Source organism: Aquarana catesbeiana, linkage group LG07 (assembly GCF_042186555.1).
Source record: "Aquarana catesbeiana isolate 2022-GZ linkage group LG07, ASM4218655v1, whole genome shotgun sequence".
NCBI lineage: Eukaryota > Metazoa > Chordata > Amphibia > Anura > Ranidae > Aquarana > Aquarana catesbeiana.
Window position 1 is genome coordinate 109,687,480 of NC_133330.1, and position 18,608 is coordinate 109,706,087.

At 44.6% G+C, this 18,608-nt stretch overlaps 1 protein-coding gene across 3 annotated transcripts in view; it reads left to right on the top strand.

Moving 5' to 3' along the window:
- Positions 1 to 18,608, top strand: part of TOM1 (target of myb1 membrane trafficking protein) — a 532,535-nt gene that overhangs the window by 270,414 nt on the left and 243,513 nt on the right. For all 3 annotated transcript variants that reach the window (XM_073592626.1, XM_073592625.1, XM_073592627.1), the window contains exon 10: positions 13,585 to 13,687. In XM_073592626.1, coding sequence (XP_073448727.1) covers positions 13,585 to 13,687 — 103 coding nt within the window. The remainder of the gene's footprint in view (positions 1 to 13,584; positions 13,688 to 18,608) is intronic.

Here is an 18,608-nt window from a genome sequence, read left to right on the forward strand (position 1 = left end):
TTTTTTTGGAGCGTTTGGAGTTCTGCTTTAACCATGTAGGTTGCAGAGGACTTGCCGGCGGTGGATGTTTTGCTGATGACGGGGTGCTTCTTCCTTCCTGTGTGTGACTCGGGCCTTGCGGAAGTATTCCCAGATGCAGAAATAACCATTCTCCTTCAGCGAGCGACGAGAAGCCATAATTTTTGTTCCTATGAGAAAAATTTAGTCTCAGGGGGAACGACCATCTGTATGTGATGGATCTCTCTGTAAGCAGATGTAACAAAGGTTTCAGGGAGCGTCTCTTCTGCACCGTGTATGGTGATCTGCAAATATTTGAATTTTGTGGCCCAGTAACTTTAGATTTTCGGTTCCTCTCGCTCTCCTCATAATTCCTTGATAGCAAAATAGTGGGGTTTCACAATAATGTCTCTTGGGAGACCGTCTGAGCGGGGGGGTTGCAGAGCTCTGTGCGCCCGATCAAGTTCTGTTCGATGTTCAGCTATATCTGGGATGAGATCCTTCATTAGGGTCTTCGCTGCTGAGCTAACATCCTTCTCGGTTTCAGGTAGGCCCCAAATTCTAAAATTGTAGCGTCTTGAGCGATTTTCGAGGTCATCGACTTTAGCAAGAGCAGTGTCAAGTTGTTCTTGTATATCTTGAATCCTGTCTGAGTTTTGATTTATACGGGCTGCTGCTTGATCTGTTCTCTTTTCAATAAAATCCATACGCTGCCCTAATTGCTGCAGATCAGCATGTATAGAGGAGGTTATGTGATCAGCAATCCACCAGGACACCAGGCCAGGCTCTGAGAGAGCAGTTGGGAGAAAGCCTCCATCATGGAAGGAAAATCTGTGGGGGCAGGGGGGTTGCCAGCCTCCTCTGTGTCAGACAGTAAAAGGCCTGTGTGCGGGTCCAGCATGGGAGTGGAAGGGAGACCACCCTGCAACCTGCCCAGCAGTGATTCTGTAGATGCAGGAGAAGCTCCCATAGGCAGAGGAGGGAAATTGGTACCTGATGGCAGAGGAGACGGAACGTCCTGATCTGCAATGGAATCATCTTCTTCCTCTGTGCTGCGTGTGCCTCGTGCAGCTGCCGCCGCCATCTTGGCATAGCTGACCGGGCCGGGCGCCGCGGTCATCTGGCCGTTTAAACTTCTCCTGGCTTGCGCCGTTGTGCTTTACGGGTTCCGGGAGATCCCCCCCACAGATTGAGCCCAGTTAGCAGAGACTGTTCGCTCTAATCTGTCCGGTGATTACCGAAGGGCCGTGGTGGAGCGGAGCTTCAGTGACTCGCGGCCATCTTAGAAGCTGCCGTGTATGCGCTCCGGTATCTTGATACTTTATAATGTACCAAGTCAAAAGATTCTGTTTATACTATAAATGTCCCAAAAATGCGTACGCCCGCACAGAACCCTTTAGTCTTCCCAGGATCGGTCCTTTAAGATAATTATGAAAAACTCTTAATAAACTTATAGTTCTTTGTATTCTTGTGTTCTTTTTTCCCTTTTCTTCCCCTTTCTTATTTCCTCTTTCACTTTCTTTCTTCCCCTTCTCTTTTACACAGTCTTTATGCAGTTAATCAACAAATCTTCCAAAGCCATACCTGTTGCTGAGGCTTCTCCAGTTTCTTCCCGTGTCTGATATAACACGATGTCTGGGCGGCCGACGTTCCGTCTGTTTAGTCTACTGGCCGGGAGATCTCCTGATTTCCCTGATCTCTGCTGCTCGTGTCCTGAGGATCTCCACCGGAATGCGCGTCCCCCCAGCGAGCTGCCCCTGCCGCCTGTGTATGCAGACCCACAGAGACTCCCGCTCGGCTTCGCACTACCTCCTGGTTCCGTCCTCGTTCCCAGCACTCCACAGGTATTGTGTTTTCACGGATCTCCCGGATCTACCTCGGCCGCCCTTTAATACCGCCTCTTGCTGCGCCGGCTTCTATGAGTTGGCTCAATCTATTGTCAGTGTCAGCAAGAGCCTTCAGCGGTCTGCTCGATGGTCAGGCATAGGTATCTAACGCCCCGACCTTTCCTCTCTGTAGCGTCTAAAGCATCTGCAGTGCAGTGTGTCCACCTCTCGATCTCCCTAAGCGGCCATCTTGGGCGTCAGCTCCAACCCTCGTTCTTTTGGTGCAAATAAAAAGTTCATATTTTATCCAACATTGCTGTCAAAAGGAAAACCGTGAATCTTCTTAAAGGTGTTCCTATCACCGTGATTAAATCGTGCAAATACTGCAAATAAAGTGCTTCACCCAAAGTGGTAAGTCAAAACGCTAACCAGATAATAATGACCACAGAGTGACCCTCAGGCATATAAAGGACCAGATGGATATCTCTCATCCGAAGTTCCCTTTAAGGATGTTGCAGCATAGGACTGCTGTACATGGACACCCAAATCTCAAGCCAATACAGGAATGGATCTGTATATAGACTGCCTCTAAGATTAAGATACTTGGCTTCCTTCTTATCCAAGATACCTTTCTTGGTCCCCTTTTTTAACCATTCCTCTAATTTCTTTTTTAATTTCGGAGTATGGTTACCACGTAATTTAACATATGTGTCTTTCCCACAAAATCGTATTCATCTCTGCTTTATATTCAGATTTTTTCAACATAACAAGGCCTCCTCCCTTGTCGGCGGGACGATTTACTATTTCTTTTTTTCTGTTCCAACTTTTTTATGGCTTCCCATACCTACTTGGTTTTCCTCTTCTTGTCACTTTCTATTTTTCTGATGTCTTCCTGTACCATTTTAAAAAAAAACATCAATATGTTTATGACCATGTGGTTTGGGCTTAAAGGTGGACTTGTTTCTAAGACCACTGTGTACTGGTTTCTTTAACCTGAATTTTTTGCAATTTAGCCTCCAAAAAGAATTTTTTTTATATTTAATTTCCTAGAAAACTTTTCAATATCAATCATGGTGTCAAATTTATTCAGAAACCTCGCTGGGGCAAACTTTAAACCTTTCTTTTTTATCAATTTTATATTCCTTTCCGTTAATACCCATAAACCTCTCAGTTTTTCTTCTTTTATCAGCAGTTGTCCTACATGATCAAGTGTTACACACACTCGTTAGATGCCGGACCGGACTCTGCTTCCCTCCATAGCTGCAGATCGTTTTAATCTGTACCTTACATCCTACCCGATGGATTTGTAAGTGTGCTTTTAATAATAAAGACGTTGTTACACTATCCGTGCCTTTTCTGTGGCTTTTCATGAGGAGCCACCATTTACAGATGTGGAGAGGCTGAATGTGAGGCAGTCTATATATAGATCCATTCCTGTATTGGCTTGAGATTTGGGTCTCCACGTACAGCAGTCCTATGCTGCAACATCTTTAAAGGGAACTTCGGATAAGAGATATCCATCTGGTCCTTTATATGCCTGAGGGTGACTCTGTGGCCATTATTATCTGGTGAGCGCTTTGACTTATCACTTCGGGTGAAGCACTTGATTTGCAGTATTTGCACGATTTAATCACGGTGATTGGAACACCTTTAAGAAGATTCACTATTTTCCTTTTGACAGCAATGTTGGATGAAATATGAACTTTTTATTTGCACCATAGTTATATTTTTATTATATATTACTTATTTGGTTTATTGCACTACTGTTGCGCCCTTCACTGTTTTATAATTTGCTCATTAGTTTACTACTAATTTTAGATGCAGCATCAGAATGTGTTAGTGCTTGTTTAGCATTTGCCGCCGTTTCCAATTTTTTATTTTTTAAAGGGTGACGTGTTTGGTATCTATTTACTTGGCGTAACATCTTTTTGTGCATTGTGCTTTTTCCAAAATAATTGCATTTGAAAAACTGCAGTGCAAATACTGTGTGACTGTCAGGGTTGGCTTAGCCCTTCCTTCTCTGAGCTGGCCGCTCAGCTGTCGGCTAAATGGCAGCTCTTATCTCTCTCCACAGTTAACCAGCTGTTGTGGATTTGCTTGTCAGTCTCCAGCTCCCTTAATTCCTGCCTTGGTCTTGGTCACATCACAAGAAACCATCTCCTGCATTCCTGTTTAAAGACTGGCTTTGCTGACATCCCTTCTGGCTCCTTATCCTGCTTGCTGTTCTCTACTTGGATCCCTGACTTCTGGCCTGGCTGATTACCCGATCTGGTTACTGAACTCTGGCTTGGCGGATTACCCGATCTGGTTACTGAACTCTGGCTTGGCTGACTACCCGATCCGGTTACTGGACTCTGGCTATGCTTTGACTATGCTTACTCTATCTTTTTTTTTTATTTTTATTAATAAACAAGTGTGATTTTACTGTACTTCTGTCTCGGTCTGGTTCATGGTTTCTGACAGTAGGCGAAGGCCATGAATTCAGAAGATACAGTCAATCCACTTGTTGGTAATATTTTTTCCAGATTGGATGAGCAAGATCACTGCATGGATCAGTTTGCCATGGCGTTACAAACGCTCCTGAGTCGCACGGCTTACCTGGAATCCCCCACTGTGGCTGCTCCGGTACAACCTGAATCGCAGGCCGTCCCTGCTGTTGCGCCAGTCTCTGTGCAGGCACCCGCCTTGAGTATTACCTCTATAAGAGGTATGTCAGGTTCTGTACCGCTTCCCCAGCGATTTGGGGGTGATCCAGTTCAATGCAGAGGATTTCTCAACCAAGTTGAGATATTCTTTGAGATGCTGCCCCAGGCGTTTCCCATGGACAGAAGCAAAGTAGGGTTCATGATACCTTTGCTTTCTGAGAGAGCCTTGGCCTGTACTAACCCTCTATGGGAGATGCAAAAACCTGTTGTTTCGAGTTACTCCGAGTTTGTGGCCTCCTTTAAAAGGGTATTTGACATTCCCGCACGCTCCGCTTCTGCTGCCAAGTGCCTTATGTCCATCAGAGTATGAGAACTGTTGTCGACTACGCCGTTGAGTTCCTTACTCTGGCAGCAGAGGTTGATTGGAACAGTGAGGCCCTCTTGGCTGCTTTTTCTCATGGTCTCTCGGATTCCATCAAGGATGAGATAGCAGCCCGAGATATACCCACTGAGCTGGAGAGCTTGATCTCATTTGCCATCCTCATTGACTCCAGACTCCTAGAAATACTTTCTTTTAAGGAGCGCTTGCAGAACCCTCCTGTATGTTTGCTTCCGAGCTTTGCAGTCCCACCCGTGCCTCCCTCACCTCCCATGCCTCCTGGTACCGCGTCAGTCAGTGAAGATGAACCCATGCACTTGGGCTTCACGCGTCTCTCTGCGGGTGAGAGAGCCTTTAGGAGGAGGGAGAGATTGTGCCTTTATTGTGGCCAGGCAGGTCACTTTTTGAAGTCTTGCCCTAACCGTCCTGGGAACACCCGAACCTTGAGGTCCTGTCATGGACAGACCTTAGGTGGTGTGTTGTCCCCAGTTATCCAGAAGGATAAGCCCCTGGTTTCGGTCACCCTTTCTTGGGCTAAGTCGTCTATCGAGATACAGGCTCTAATCGACTCTGGGGCTGCAGGCCTGTTCATTGATGCTGCCTTTGTATCAAAGCACTCAATTCCACTGCAGCTGCATGACACTCCACTTGCCATTGAGGCTCTCGATGGGAGAACGCTACAGCCTGCCCATGTGACTCATAAGACTGTTCCGTTGTCCATGGCCATAGGGGCTCTTCACCATGAGATACTCCAATTCCAAGTGATTTCCTCTCCTAAGTTTCCGCTGGTTATTGGTTATCCTTGGTTACTGAGGCACAACCCCTCTTTTGATTGGCTCCGTGCTGAGGTTCTCCTCTGGTCACCACAATGCAGTGAAACATGCTTCCAGAAGGTAGCCAAGGTCCTGTGTACCTCTTCACTCTCCTCCCTGCCAGAGGACTACCATGATTTTAGCCATGTCTTTGACAAAGGTCAAGCCAGTAGTTTGCCTCCACACCGGCCATATGATTGCGCAATTGACCTTCAACCTGGTGCCACCCCCCCTCGTGGCCGGGTTTACCCTTTGTCGGTTTTGGAGGATAAAGCCGTGGAGGAGTATGTTGCAGACGCACTTTCTCTGGGTTTCATCTGCAAATCCTCATCTCCTGCTGGAGCTGGTTTCTTCTTTGTGAAGAAGAGGAGCGGTGAACTGAGACTTTGTATTGATTATAGGGGTCTCAATCGTTTCACGATTAAGAATGCCTACCCGATCCCATTGATTACAGAGTTATTTGACCGCCTCAAGGGAGCAAAAGTTTTCACTAAGCTTGATCTGAGAGGGGCTTACAATCTAGTGAGGATTAAGGAGGGCGACGAGTGGAAAACTGCGTTTAATACCAGAACAGGCCATTATGAGTATCTCGTAATGCCTTTTGGCCTTTGTAACGCCCCGGCAGTTTTCCAGAAATTTATTAACGATGTCCTCCGAGATTTGTTGCAGTTATGTGTGGTGGTTTATCTCGATGATATCCTCATATTTTTCAAGTCCCTAGAGAGCCACCACACAGATGTCTGTCGTGTGCTTCAGAAATTAAGAGAGAACAATCTCTATTGTAAACTGGAGAAGTGAGTTCCAGCGGGAACAGGTTAAATTCCTGGGCTATGTCCTTTCCACTGCTGGTTTTTCGATGGAGCCAGAGAAACTTTCGGCAGTCCTACAGTGGCCTCGACCCAAGGGGTTACATCCTCTGCAGCATTTCCTGGGTTTTGCCAACTATTATCGGAAGTTTATTCGTAACTTCTCGTCTCTGGTCAAGCCCCTGACCGATATGACCCGAAAGAACGGTAACCCACAGAGTTGATCTCCGGAGTCCATTGAGGCCTTTGAAAGTCTCAAGGCTGCCTTTGCTTCTGCTTCTGTGTTGGCACATCCTGATCCTACGTTACCTTTTTTACTTGAGGTTGATGCTTCTGAGACTGGTTTCGGCGCCCTTCTGTCTCAATGTCCTACCTCTGAGAGTGCTATGCATCATCCTTGTGGCTACTTTTCAAAAAAATTGTCACCTGCGGAGTCATTCATTTTAGCCCTGAAAGAATGGAGACATCTCCTCGAAGATACTACTATGCCAGTTCTCATTCTTACTGACCATAAGAATCTCTCATTCTTGTCTGAGGCTAAACGCTTCTCTCCCAGAAGGGCACGATGGGCTCTTTTCTTGTCAAGTTTCAATTACATTGTCTCATTCTTACCTGGTACTAAGAATGTAAGGGCTGATGCCTTGTCACGACAATTTTCCTCCACTTCCAAGTTGGAGTCTGTTCCGGTTCCTTTGATTCCTCCTGATCGTAGTCTGGCTACGGTTCGCACCAGTCTTCTCCTCTGGGTGACAAAATTCTTGCTGCTCAGGTCGATGCTCCTCCTGAGAAACCTTGTGACCGCTGCTTTGTCCCAGAGTTTCTCTGTACTGCCGTGCTCCAGACTTATCATTCTCCCAAGGCAGCTGGCCACCCTGGTAAGAATCCACTCGTTTGGTCCATTTCCCAACAATTCTGGTGGCCTAGTCTACGTGCTGATGTAACTGCCTTCATAAGCAGCCTGTTCCGTGTGTGCTCAGAGTAAGCCTCCTACAACCCATACCCAATGGAGAGAGGCCCTGGACCCACCTGTCTATGGATTTCATTGTGGATTTGCCCAACCAAGGCAACACAGTTATCCTTATGGTGGTTGACCGGTTCTTAAAGATGTGTCATTGTATTTCACTTAAGAAGTTGCCCACTTCTAAGGAACTGGCTTCCATTTTTGCTCGGGAGATCTTTCGCTTACATGGGCTACCCAAGGTGATTATCTCGAATAGGGGTAGTCAGTTTGTGTCCTGGTTCTGGGGAGCCTTTTGTGCACAGCTGGGAATTCAGCTTGCTTTCTCCTCTGCGTATCACCCTCAGTCCAATCGAGTTGCAGAACGAGCCAATCAGTCCTTGTAGCAATTCCTATGTTGCTATATTTCTGACCATCACAACAACTGGTCAGACCTATTACCATGGGCAGAGTTTGCTCACAACAGTGCATTGAATTCTGCTTCCCGATTGTCTCCATTTATGGCGAATCATGGTTTCCAACCTTCCACGTTGCCTGACTCGTTCGTTCCGCAGAGTATTCCTGCGCTAGAGGAGCATCTCCGTGGTCTTCGTTGCACTTGGGCACAAGTCCAGGAGGCTTTGCGTCATGCTAATGAAAGGTACAGACTCCATGCTGACAGCAGACGCCTGCCTGCGCTTTCCTACCAGGTTGCGGGCAGGGTCTTGCTGTCATCTCGCAACCTTTGACTTCGTGTTCCCTCACTGAAGTTTGCACCTCAGTTTATTGGGCCTTTCCGTATCCTTCGCAGGTTTAACCCAATGGCTTGCGCGTTGGACCTTCCTCCTAGTATGCGCATCTCAAATGTGTTTCATGTCTCCTTATTGAAACAGTTGGTCTGCAACCGCTTTACCACCTTGGTGCCATGTCCTCACCCTATACAGGTTGAGAACCATGAGGAGTATGACATACAATCCATTGTTGACTCCCTTAGGTTCCGTGGGCGCATACAGTACCTGGTGCATTGGAAGGGGTACGGTCCGGAGGAACGCTCCTGGGTCTCATCCTCGGATGTACTCCGTGATTTCCATAGACATTTTCTCCTCAAGCCCGGTGATCCTCCGAGGGGCAGGGGTCGTTGAGGGGAGTAAAGTCAGGGCTGACTCAGCCCTTCCTTCTCTGAGCTGACCGCTCAGTTGTCGGCTAATTGCCAACTCTCATCTCTCTCCACAGTTAACTAGCTGTTGTGGATCTGCTCGTTAGTCCCGCCTACTTAAAGATCTCCAGCTCACTTCATTCCTGTCTTCGCCTTGGTCACATCACAAGAAACCATCTCCTGCGTTCTTGTTTAAAGACTGGCTTTGCTGACATCCCTTCTGGCTCCTTATCCTGCTTGCTGTTTCTCTACTTGGATCCCTGACTTCTGGCCTGGCTGATTACCCGATCTGGTTACTGAACTCTGGCTATGCTTTGACTACGCTTACTCTATTTACCTTTTTATTAATAAACGAGTGTGATTTTACTGTACTTCTCTCTGGTTCACGGTTTCTGACAGTGACATAAATTGCAGCATCCACCATTTTATTCTCTAGGGCCTCTGCTTTAAAAAAAAGTTTTCTAACAAAAAATACTATTTTTTACATGTAAACAAAGAGTGTCAGAAAAGACCTGGCCCTAAAGTGGTTAAAAATGTCTCCTTTGCCCAATTTCTCACCAGAACCCTTCAACAGGAGATCTTGTCCAGAATAGTTGTTTATTGTGCTGTGCCTCTTTTGATTTGCATAGTGTTTAAACCTTGTAGAGGCTATGCCCACTCCACAGCCCCGTCAAATAATAATTTTTGTAAATGTATATATATCCTGGGTAAATGGAACCTGCATATTTCTTTATCGTACATCACGGGACACAGAGCACCATAATAATGACTATGTGGGTTATACGCTTACTTTTAGGTGATTGGACACTGGCAACCAATAGTAAGACGGTTCCTCCCATATAACCCCTCCCACACCGGAAGGACCTCAGTTTTTTCGCCAGTGTCTTGAAGGTGATGGTCATGGCTGTTGAAGCTCTTCAGTTTCTTCAAAAGAATGTCCCACTGAGGACGTTATAATCGGATCCATTCGGATGGCTTACTAAGCTAAAGTGGATGGTACCCGAACCTCGGCTCAAGAACAAGGTGTTGCTTGTAATGTGTCCTATTTAGGCGCTGGACCCTTGTTAAAAGTTGGTATTCCTGGTCTATCTTGCCCCAGGAAACCACAAAGGGTGCTTTACAGGTCCAGGGGTGTGGACCCCAATATATGGGGGACCCGGTCCCTGAAGGTCTTTAGAGGCGCTACCCGCCGTGATGGGGGAAGATTGGGCCTGGCAAGACAGGCCCTGCGGCATGGGATGGTGAGTACTCCCCTTTGGGGTCCTTTTATATATAGATATATGTATTTCCCCCTTTTGTTTTTTAAAACTGCCAGAGTAAGCCTTGATCTGGTGTCCAGGGTTACAGAGGCCGGTTGGCGAGCATTTTTTTAAATTTGGCGTGCGCGCCGCGTGTCCACCACATGCACGCCGCAGGTGTGCGCGTGCGCCACTACTGTCCACGTCACGGCACCGTGTGTGTCAAGACAGCGCATGCGGTGGGCGGGTCGCCGTCCACTGATGCGCGCGTTCGCTTCCATGCTAGGGCTTATAGGTATGGAGCTCCTGGCATGTGCACGGAGGAAGCAGAGCGAATGGTGGGCACGTGAGTCTGATGGTCTTGGACACTACGGTGACAGGTTAAAGACTGGTTGTAGTTTGTGGGGAGTACTCCTTGGTTATTTCTCGTGTGTAAGCAATGTCTTCCAAAAAACGAGGAACAGGGAACAAGGCAAGCCCAGGGGTAAGAGTCCCTCCACAAAAAGCAGCAGACCAACCCCATATTGATGCAGCCTCAGTCTCTACTGAAGGACCTGCGGTTTCTGACCTGGCTGAGCCATTGCACTTGTCAGGCATAGTAGCCACTACCAATGTACCTGCCTCGGCTTATGTTACAAAGGATGATTTGGCATCTGCCTTAGCGGGTCTTGAAGGCAAAATAGCTGGCATGATTGCCTCTGTAACACAGGGGGGAAGGAAGCGTAATAGATCTCCCCCCCCCTGAGCCCGGGCCAAGTGGTGAGTCACTAGAGCCCCAGGACTCTTATAGCCAGATGGGTCCAGGTGACCTAGAACCAGAATGGGCAGAGGATCCAGAGTAATGGTAATTTAAAGTGGGGAACAAGTTAGTTGTGAGGCTTTCAAACCAGTGCCTTCTGACTGTTGAGTTGGAAATGGTGTCTGCATACAGTGTCTAGTGATGATTGAAAGGGGTTGGGCATCCACTAGCTCACCAATCCTTTGGATGTCATGAACTCCCAGGTACAAATGTCCTTGTTCAAGCTCATGGCTGTTGCAAAGGTGTGCAGTGGTTACCGCATGTCGGCCTGACAGGTGAGCAAATGGACTGGGCAGTGAATGGACTGGGCAGTGGCCGACCTTGTGCAGGGAAGTATAATGCGATCCCGGGGTGTTGTTCGGTGTCAATGCTGCGCTGAACTGCGCAGCCATGACTTGATTGCTGAGCTGTACTGCTGGCTGAATCACTGTACTCTGCTGAAGGGTCGTGGGCAGCCATCCTCTCCTGGTAGCACATCCCACAATTTTCCCCAGGCTCCCAGCTTCTCTTTCCCTCTGGGCTGTGTGGTTGTCCCTTGTGGAAGCACAGTCCTCTCACCACACTGTACTCCACAGCCCTGGGTAGCACTTCCTGAAACTTCACTTCCCAGTGTCATCTCTGTGTCTCCATGTTCAGGAAGGAAAGGTCAGCATCTCCCTATCTCCATCTTGTGGCCAAAAGGAGAAATTGCATAACATAGTCTTACATTATAATCTATGAATGTCCTGCATGATGGCTCAATGACGACATGCCTGTTGGGTAAACCAAGTCTTAATTTATCGTTTTAAAACCTTTGAATGTCATTGTTTTTCACTTTTTCCTGTTCTATACAAAACAAAAATGTGAAAGTTTTGACAGAATTTTGGAATTAAATATTCAAGGGTACATGGACACAGCTGCAAGAGCTGTACCTGTACATTCAGGTGTAATCATCTGCCCAGGGGTGTTGGGCACATTGAACAGCCAGCAGCCTGTCAAAATCAATGACAAGCTGAAATATACAGATATAGGTACATCAACATCCAAATGGTACATCTGTTTTTTTCCTTTCTTTTGAAATGTTTGACTAAATAAAAGCCAACATTACTTATGGCCTGGAACTACGTCCGTGACTGGAAAGAACTCAGCCCAGTTCATCCGTGATGTCCGCATTATATGAAGGTTGCAGTAAACCTTTGTTTTACTGAAACAAGCAGCCCACAGTTCACACCAACCTTCTGGAAAATGCCAGATTGCCAGTCTGTAGCCAATTAAAGTCTAACCATGCTCCTATTGGCATGGTCTGGGTTAACAGTCATAGATGTCATAAATTGCTACAAAATTATTTTGGTATTGTTATGAGAAAAAGCATACACTTAATTGCCATGCTTCCTCTGGGATTTTAAAAAGTAGCTTGTGTGGAGCCCATTGTATAACTGTGGTGAAGATTTATCACTATTGGAAACACTTGCCTATGATTAATTTAGCTGCATGTTAACATGGGGGGTTATTTACGAAAGGCAAATCCACTTTGCACTGCAAGTGTACTTGAAAGTGTCCTGGAAGTGCAGTCGCTCTAAATCTAAGGGGTAGATCTGAAATGAGTGGAAGTTCTGCTGATTTTATCATCCAATCATGTGCAAGCTAAAATGCTGTTTTTTTATTTTCCCTCGCATGTCCCCCTCGGATCTACAGCGACTTTACTTCCAAGTGCACTTGCAGTGCAAAGTGAATTTTCCTTTAGTAAATAACCCCCATGGTATTTACGTAACACATCCTTTTATGCCAGTGGTTCTCAACCTTACTAGTGTTGTGACCCCTTGATAAAATTTCCCAAGTTGTGGGGACCCCAATTATAAAATATTTTCATAGCGTGGATTGTCAGCACCTAAGGCAAGATAAGTAATTTGCGCCCCTAACCCACAGACATTTAGCGTTCTCTGAGTCCCTTCCACTCGTACAGTATTAAACCCCCCTATGGTACATTTTAGGATGTACCACTCTTTCTCTTTGTTCTCCTTTCTTTCCCTTGTATCTCTCTCTATCCTAATTTCTTGTTTTTTTTTTTTTTCCCCATCCCTCTCTCTAGCCATCTTTCTTGTTCTTTCTCTTATTCTTTCTCTCCTTTTTTCTTTGTTCCTCCCCCTCTTTTCATCTCCCTTCCATGTAGTCTCTATTTTTATTCCTTCTCTTACCCCTTGGTGGGGGTTGGGGGGAATAGGATCAGTGGCAGTGCTGGGGGGAGTTTTGATCAGCCAACTTAGGTGCTCTTGATCAAGGTCATCTGCTGATCTGAGAACTGTAGTGGGGACTTTTTTGGTCTTGTAGCAGTGACACCTATGCCGAAATCAGGAGATAGGGTCTCCTCCAGCCCCCCACTTAACATTCCTCATCAGTCAGCTGACCTCTAGTCTCTGCCCCCCAGCCACGCTGTGAACTGAATGGGCGGCTGCGAAGAGGCTGAGTGGGCGGCCACAGGCTCCAGGAATGGCCCAGCTGGGCGGCCACAGGCTCCAGAGACAGCCCTGCTGGGTGGCCACAGGTTCCAGGGACAGCCCTGCTGGGCTTCCGCAAAAAGGCTGAGAGAGCCAGGGAGAGGAACAGCCCAGGATTCGGTGACCCCTGGCAAAACGTCATTTGACCCCCAGGTTGAGAACCTCTGTTCTATGCTGATGATGTGTAGAATCCCAAGCAGTGGATTCATTTCTTGTATTTTTTTGATAACAAATGATCTGTTGTCTTGCCTGTATCTTGTACTTTTTTTTTTTTTTTTTTTTTTTACCTAAATTCGTAATGTCTTAGCATGAAATGTTTGTAAGATGCAGATCTTGTAATTGTCTTCTGTAGCTGATTCACTTCAATCTAAAAGCTTCTTAATCAGTGTTGGCCTGTTAACTAGCGGAGTGTTCAGAAAAAATTCAAACACTGTTGAAGCAGCTAGAGAGATATTGATTAGTCAATGCTAATGGGGATTTTGAAACAGAACTCTGAAATGTTTTCTTTTTTAAAGGTGCCAAGTAGCAGAGATGCCTCCCCTTCTCTCATTGACCTTGAGACATCACCTGCTGCCCAAGGTCCCGATGTCACACTCTCTTCACAGCTATCTGGCCTCAGTAAGTTCCCTCTACGTACATGCAACAAGTTGCCTGTTCAATAATGTATGTGCCCAGACTGTGAACGTTCAAGTATTTACATATTCTTAATAAACCATAAAATAACTTTAAAACAAGTCCTCTTGGGCACTGTTAGTGAGCATGCTTTTCGGGTTGAACCTTCTGGTAGTCCTCCTTTATTTCTTGGCATGTGGAGGACAACTGGAATTCACCAACACTCACTCAGTGGAGTTGATTTGCTAAAGGCCATTAGGCTGTTCATTTTGCAAGGGAAGTTATGCTTGGTAGCTTAGTGAAGAGCTTGGTGAATGTGGTGAAGTTTCACTTGCTTGCACTTGATTGGAGGATGGAAGTCAGCAGAGTTTTACCTCATTTGGGGCAAAGTTTTGGGGCAAATTGCCTTGCAAAGTGCAACTTCCCTTGTAAATGAACAGCATATATGCCTTTAGTAAATAAACCCTAGAGTATCTAAACCCAAGAATTAAAAAAAAAAAAAATATATATATATATATATATATATATATATATATATATATATATATATATATACACACAGTGGCTTGCGAAAGTATTCGGCCCCCTTGAACTTTTCAACCTTTTGCCACATTTCAGGCTTCAAACATAAAGATATAAAATTTACATTTTTTGTGAAGAATCACCAACAAGTGGGACACAATTGTGAAGTGGAACGAAATCTATTGGATATTTTAAACTTTTTTAGCAATTAAAAAACTGAAAAGTGGTGCGTGCAAAATTATTCGGCCCATTTACTTTCAGTGCAGCAAACTCACTCCAGAAGTTCAGCGAGGATCTCTGAATGATCCAATGTTGTCCTAAATGACTGATGGTGATAAATAGAATCCACCTGTGTGTAATCAAGTCTCTGTATAAATGCACCTGCTCTGTGATAGTCTCAGGGTTCTGTTGAAAGCGCAGAGAGCATCATGAAGACCAAGGAACACACCAGGCAGGTCCGTAATACTGTTGTGGAGAAGTTTAAAGCCGGATTTGGATACAAAAAGATTTCCCAAGCTTTAAACATCCCAAGGAGCACTGTGCAAGCGATCATTTTGAAATGGAAGGAGTATCAGACCACTGCAAATCTACCAAGACCTGGCTGTCCCTCTAAACTTTCAGCTCAGACAAGGAGAAGACTGATCAGAGATGCAGCCAAGCGGCCCATGATCACTCTGGATGAACTGCAGAGAACTACAGCTGAGGTGGGAGAGTCTGTCCATAGGACAACAATCAGTCGTACACTGCACAAATCTGGCCTTTATGGAAGAGTGGCAAGAAGAAAGCCATTTCTCAAAGATATCCATAAAAAGTCTCGTCTAAAATTTGCCACAAGCCACCTGGGAGACACACCAAACATGTGGAAGAAGGTGCTCTGGTCCGATGAAACCAAAATCAAACTTTTTGGCCACAATGCAAAACGATATGTTTGGCGTAAAAGCAACACAGCTCATCACACTCAACACACCATCCCCACTGTCAAACATGGTGGTGGCAGCATCATGGTTTGGGCCTGCTTTTCTTCAGCAGGGACAGGGAAGATGGTTAAAATTGAGGGGAAGATGGATGCAGCCAAATACAGGACCATTCTGGATGAAAACCTGTTGGAGTCTGCAAAAGACCTGAAACTGGGACGGAGATTTATCTTCCAACAAGACAATGATCCCAAACATACAGCAAAATCTACAAAGGAATGGTTCACAAATAAAAGTATCCAGGTGTTAGAATGACCAAGTCAAGGTCCAGACCTGAATCCAATCGAGAATCTGTGGAAAGAGCTGAAAACTGCTGTTCACAAACGCTCTCCATCCAACCTCACTGAGCTCGAGCTGTTTTGCAAGGAAGAATGGGCAAGAATTTCAGTCTCTCGATGTGCAAAACTGATAGAGACATACCCCAAGCGACTTGCAGCTGTAATCACAGCAAAAGGTGGCTCTACAAAGTATTAACGCAAGGGGGCCGAATAATTTTGCACGCTCCACTTTTCATTTTTTTATTAGTTAAAAAAGTTTCAAAAATCCAAAAGATTTCGTTCCAGTTCACAATTGTGTCCCACTTGTTGGTGATTCTTCACAAAAAATAAAAATTTTATATCTTTATGTTTGAAGCCTGAAATGTGGCAAAAGGTTGAAAAGTTCAAGGGGGCCGAATACTTTCGCATAATTAATATATATATATATATATATATATATATATATATATATATATATATATATATATATATATATATATATATATATATATATATATATATTATTTTATATTGCAGCTTAGCGTGCTTAGATGTGGTGGCTGCACTAGTTATTCTTTTTTCCACCTTTTTGTTTTCACCTAGTGATCCTGCCAGTAGCACATTTTCTGTCCAACAGTAATGACATTTATTTATTCTGAATACTGTATCTATAGAGGATGATTGTTATCACCCCAGGATCGGAAGTATGTTTGGTCTACAGAACATTTCCTTTAGACCTCATCTCCATAATCGAGGGAATGTTTTGTAGTATAGAAAGAGAACTCTGTGCATTGCTGGTAGCGCTGATAACCGCAGAAGCAGAGCATACACAAAGCTCCAAGCTAACTGGATTTCTGGCTGGATTAACAGGCATTTTTTTCACTTTTTAAACAGATCTAACAAAACTCCTTTTGATTTCATATATTTAACATGCCAAAAAAGGGGCAAATAAGAAAAGTTTGTTTAGCATTTATGTTTAATCTTTTATTAAAATTCATAAAAATCATTACAAATTGTGTGGAAACCACTTACACAGGCAAAGTATGAGACAAGAAACGCATTATGTCAGAGTAGGTCATATCCGCATATTGCCAGAGTATCAAGAAAATATGAAGACCACATTCAACCATGTACACAAAGCCAGATATCAACATATGTGAAGAAGCTCTGGAATCTAACAGCAAAAATGTACCAATTGTCCAGTATCTCATATCATATCCAGAAATTTTAAATATGAGATCTTGACCAGCAAGTATATATGATAGGAAAATGAATGCAATAAGAATATCATATTGGGATATAAAGAAATTGTGGGAATGTAAGATATGCATACGCATAATATAGAAGGTATCAAGGGGCTAGATAATGGGACTTTGAGGGCACAACCATAATAGACTACAAAAGATATAAAAAACTTAATTTTTATTAATAGCATACAAAAACACAGAGAATAGAAATGAGAGTTTAAAAACACATCTGATATAGGCATACAACTCAGTTAGATACACCATAATGAATCCTATCCTGCAGTCTCCTAGATAATTCTCTATAGCTATGTACAGACAATTTAACCAGTAGTTCCGGGTAAAAGAAAGGGTACACTTCCCCTGTAAAGTTGAATTTAAGAGAACACTGCAGGTCTGGTGTTCCAAGGTGGTGTAGTCTCTAATTGCTCTACATGTTTCACGTTGACAAGGAATGCTTCTTCAGGAGCTAGAGGTTCGAATGGATATGAAGAAAAGAAAAATGCTCACAATAGTGAATATTAATCAATGCATCGCTGACAGCGATCAAAGGTAAAAATATATCTGAAAGGAAGTCGGATGGACAGCAAACAGGAGCAGGGGCCTCCCAAGTGTATATCACATCAAGTGATTGTAGGTAAGCAGAGTAGCTTGTGTGGGCTGCAGTTCCCACAGTAACAACATGAAGATCTGGGAGTGCTCCGTCCTCTTAGATTGCTGCCAGGTTGTATGTCTCCTCAGTACAAGGAGACATACAACCTGGCAGCAATCTAAGAAGACGGAGCACTCTCAGAGTTGGAAAAAGCATCACCCCCTTGTGTCAGTATTTTGTTGAACCACCTTTTGCTTTAATTAGTCTGTTGGGATAAGTCTTTACTTTGCACATTTAGACTTTGCAATATTTGCCGACTCTTCTTTTTCAGAATTGCTCAAGTTCCGTTAAATTTGATGGTGACAGTTTGTGGACTGCAGTCTTCAAGTCATTTTACAGATTTTCAATGGGGTTTAAGTCTGGTCTCTGACTTGGCTATGCAAGGACATTCACCCTTTTCTCCTTCAACCACTGTGTGGTCATTTTTGCTGTGTGCTTTGGGTCATTATGTTGGAAGGTAAACCTTCTTCCCATTGACAACTTTCTGGCAGAGGGCAGCAGATTTTCCTCAAGAATTTGACGTTATTTTGCCCCATCCATTTTTCCTTCTATCCTAAGTGCTTCACTCCCTGCTGCAGAGAAACACCCCCATAACAGGATATTACCACCCCCATGCCTTACTGTAGGAATCATGCTATTGGGATGGTGAGCTGTGTTTGATTCCTGCCAGACATTTTGTTTGGTGTTGAGGCCAAATAATTCAATTTTAGTCTCATCTGACCACAACACCATTCAATGTGGCCTCGGAATCTTCAAGGTGTGTTTTGGTAAAGCTCAATCGTGACTGCATGTGGCCTTTCTTGAGAAGTGCCTTTTTTTTCTTGCAACCCTCCCATACAGGACACATACACACAATGACTACTCTTTGTCATAAATTCCTACAACTGCTTCAGAGTTGCTGTGGGCCTCTTGGTAGCCTCTCTGATCAGTGTCCTCCTGGCTTTTCCATCCAGTTTGGAGCGACGTCCTGATCCAGGGAGGGTCTGTGTTGTACTAAATACCTTTGACGTCTTAATATACTTCACTGTGCTTCTAGGCATTGATGAAGCTTCTGAAATTTTTTTAATCCATCTCCTGACTTGTGTCTGTTAACTTTATCCTGGAGATCTTTTGACAGTGCCTTGCCATCCATAGTTGATTGCAAACCTGAAACAATCTGGGACTGAAATGCTCCAGGGAAGCACTTTTCATGCTCAGCTAATCAAATGACCACAGCTTATCATAGTTGAAAGTCAAATGCCCTTGTGTGCCATTGTGAAGGTGATAAGCTATACCTGT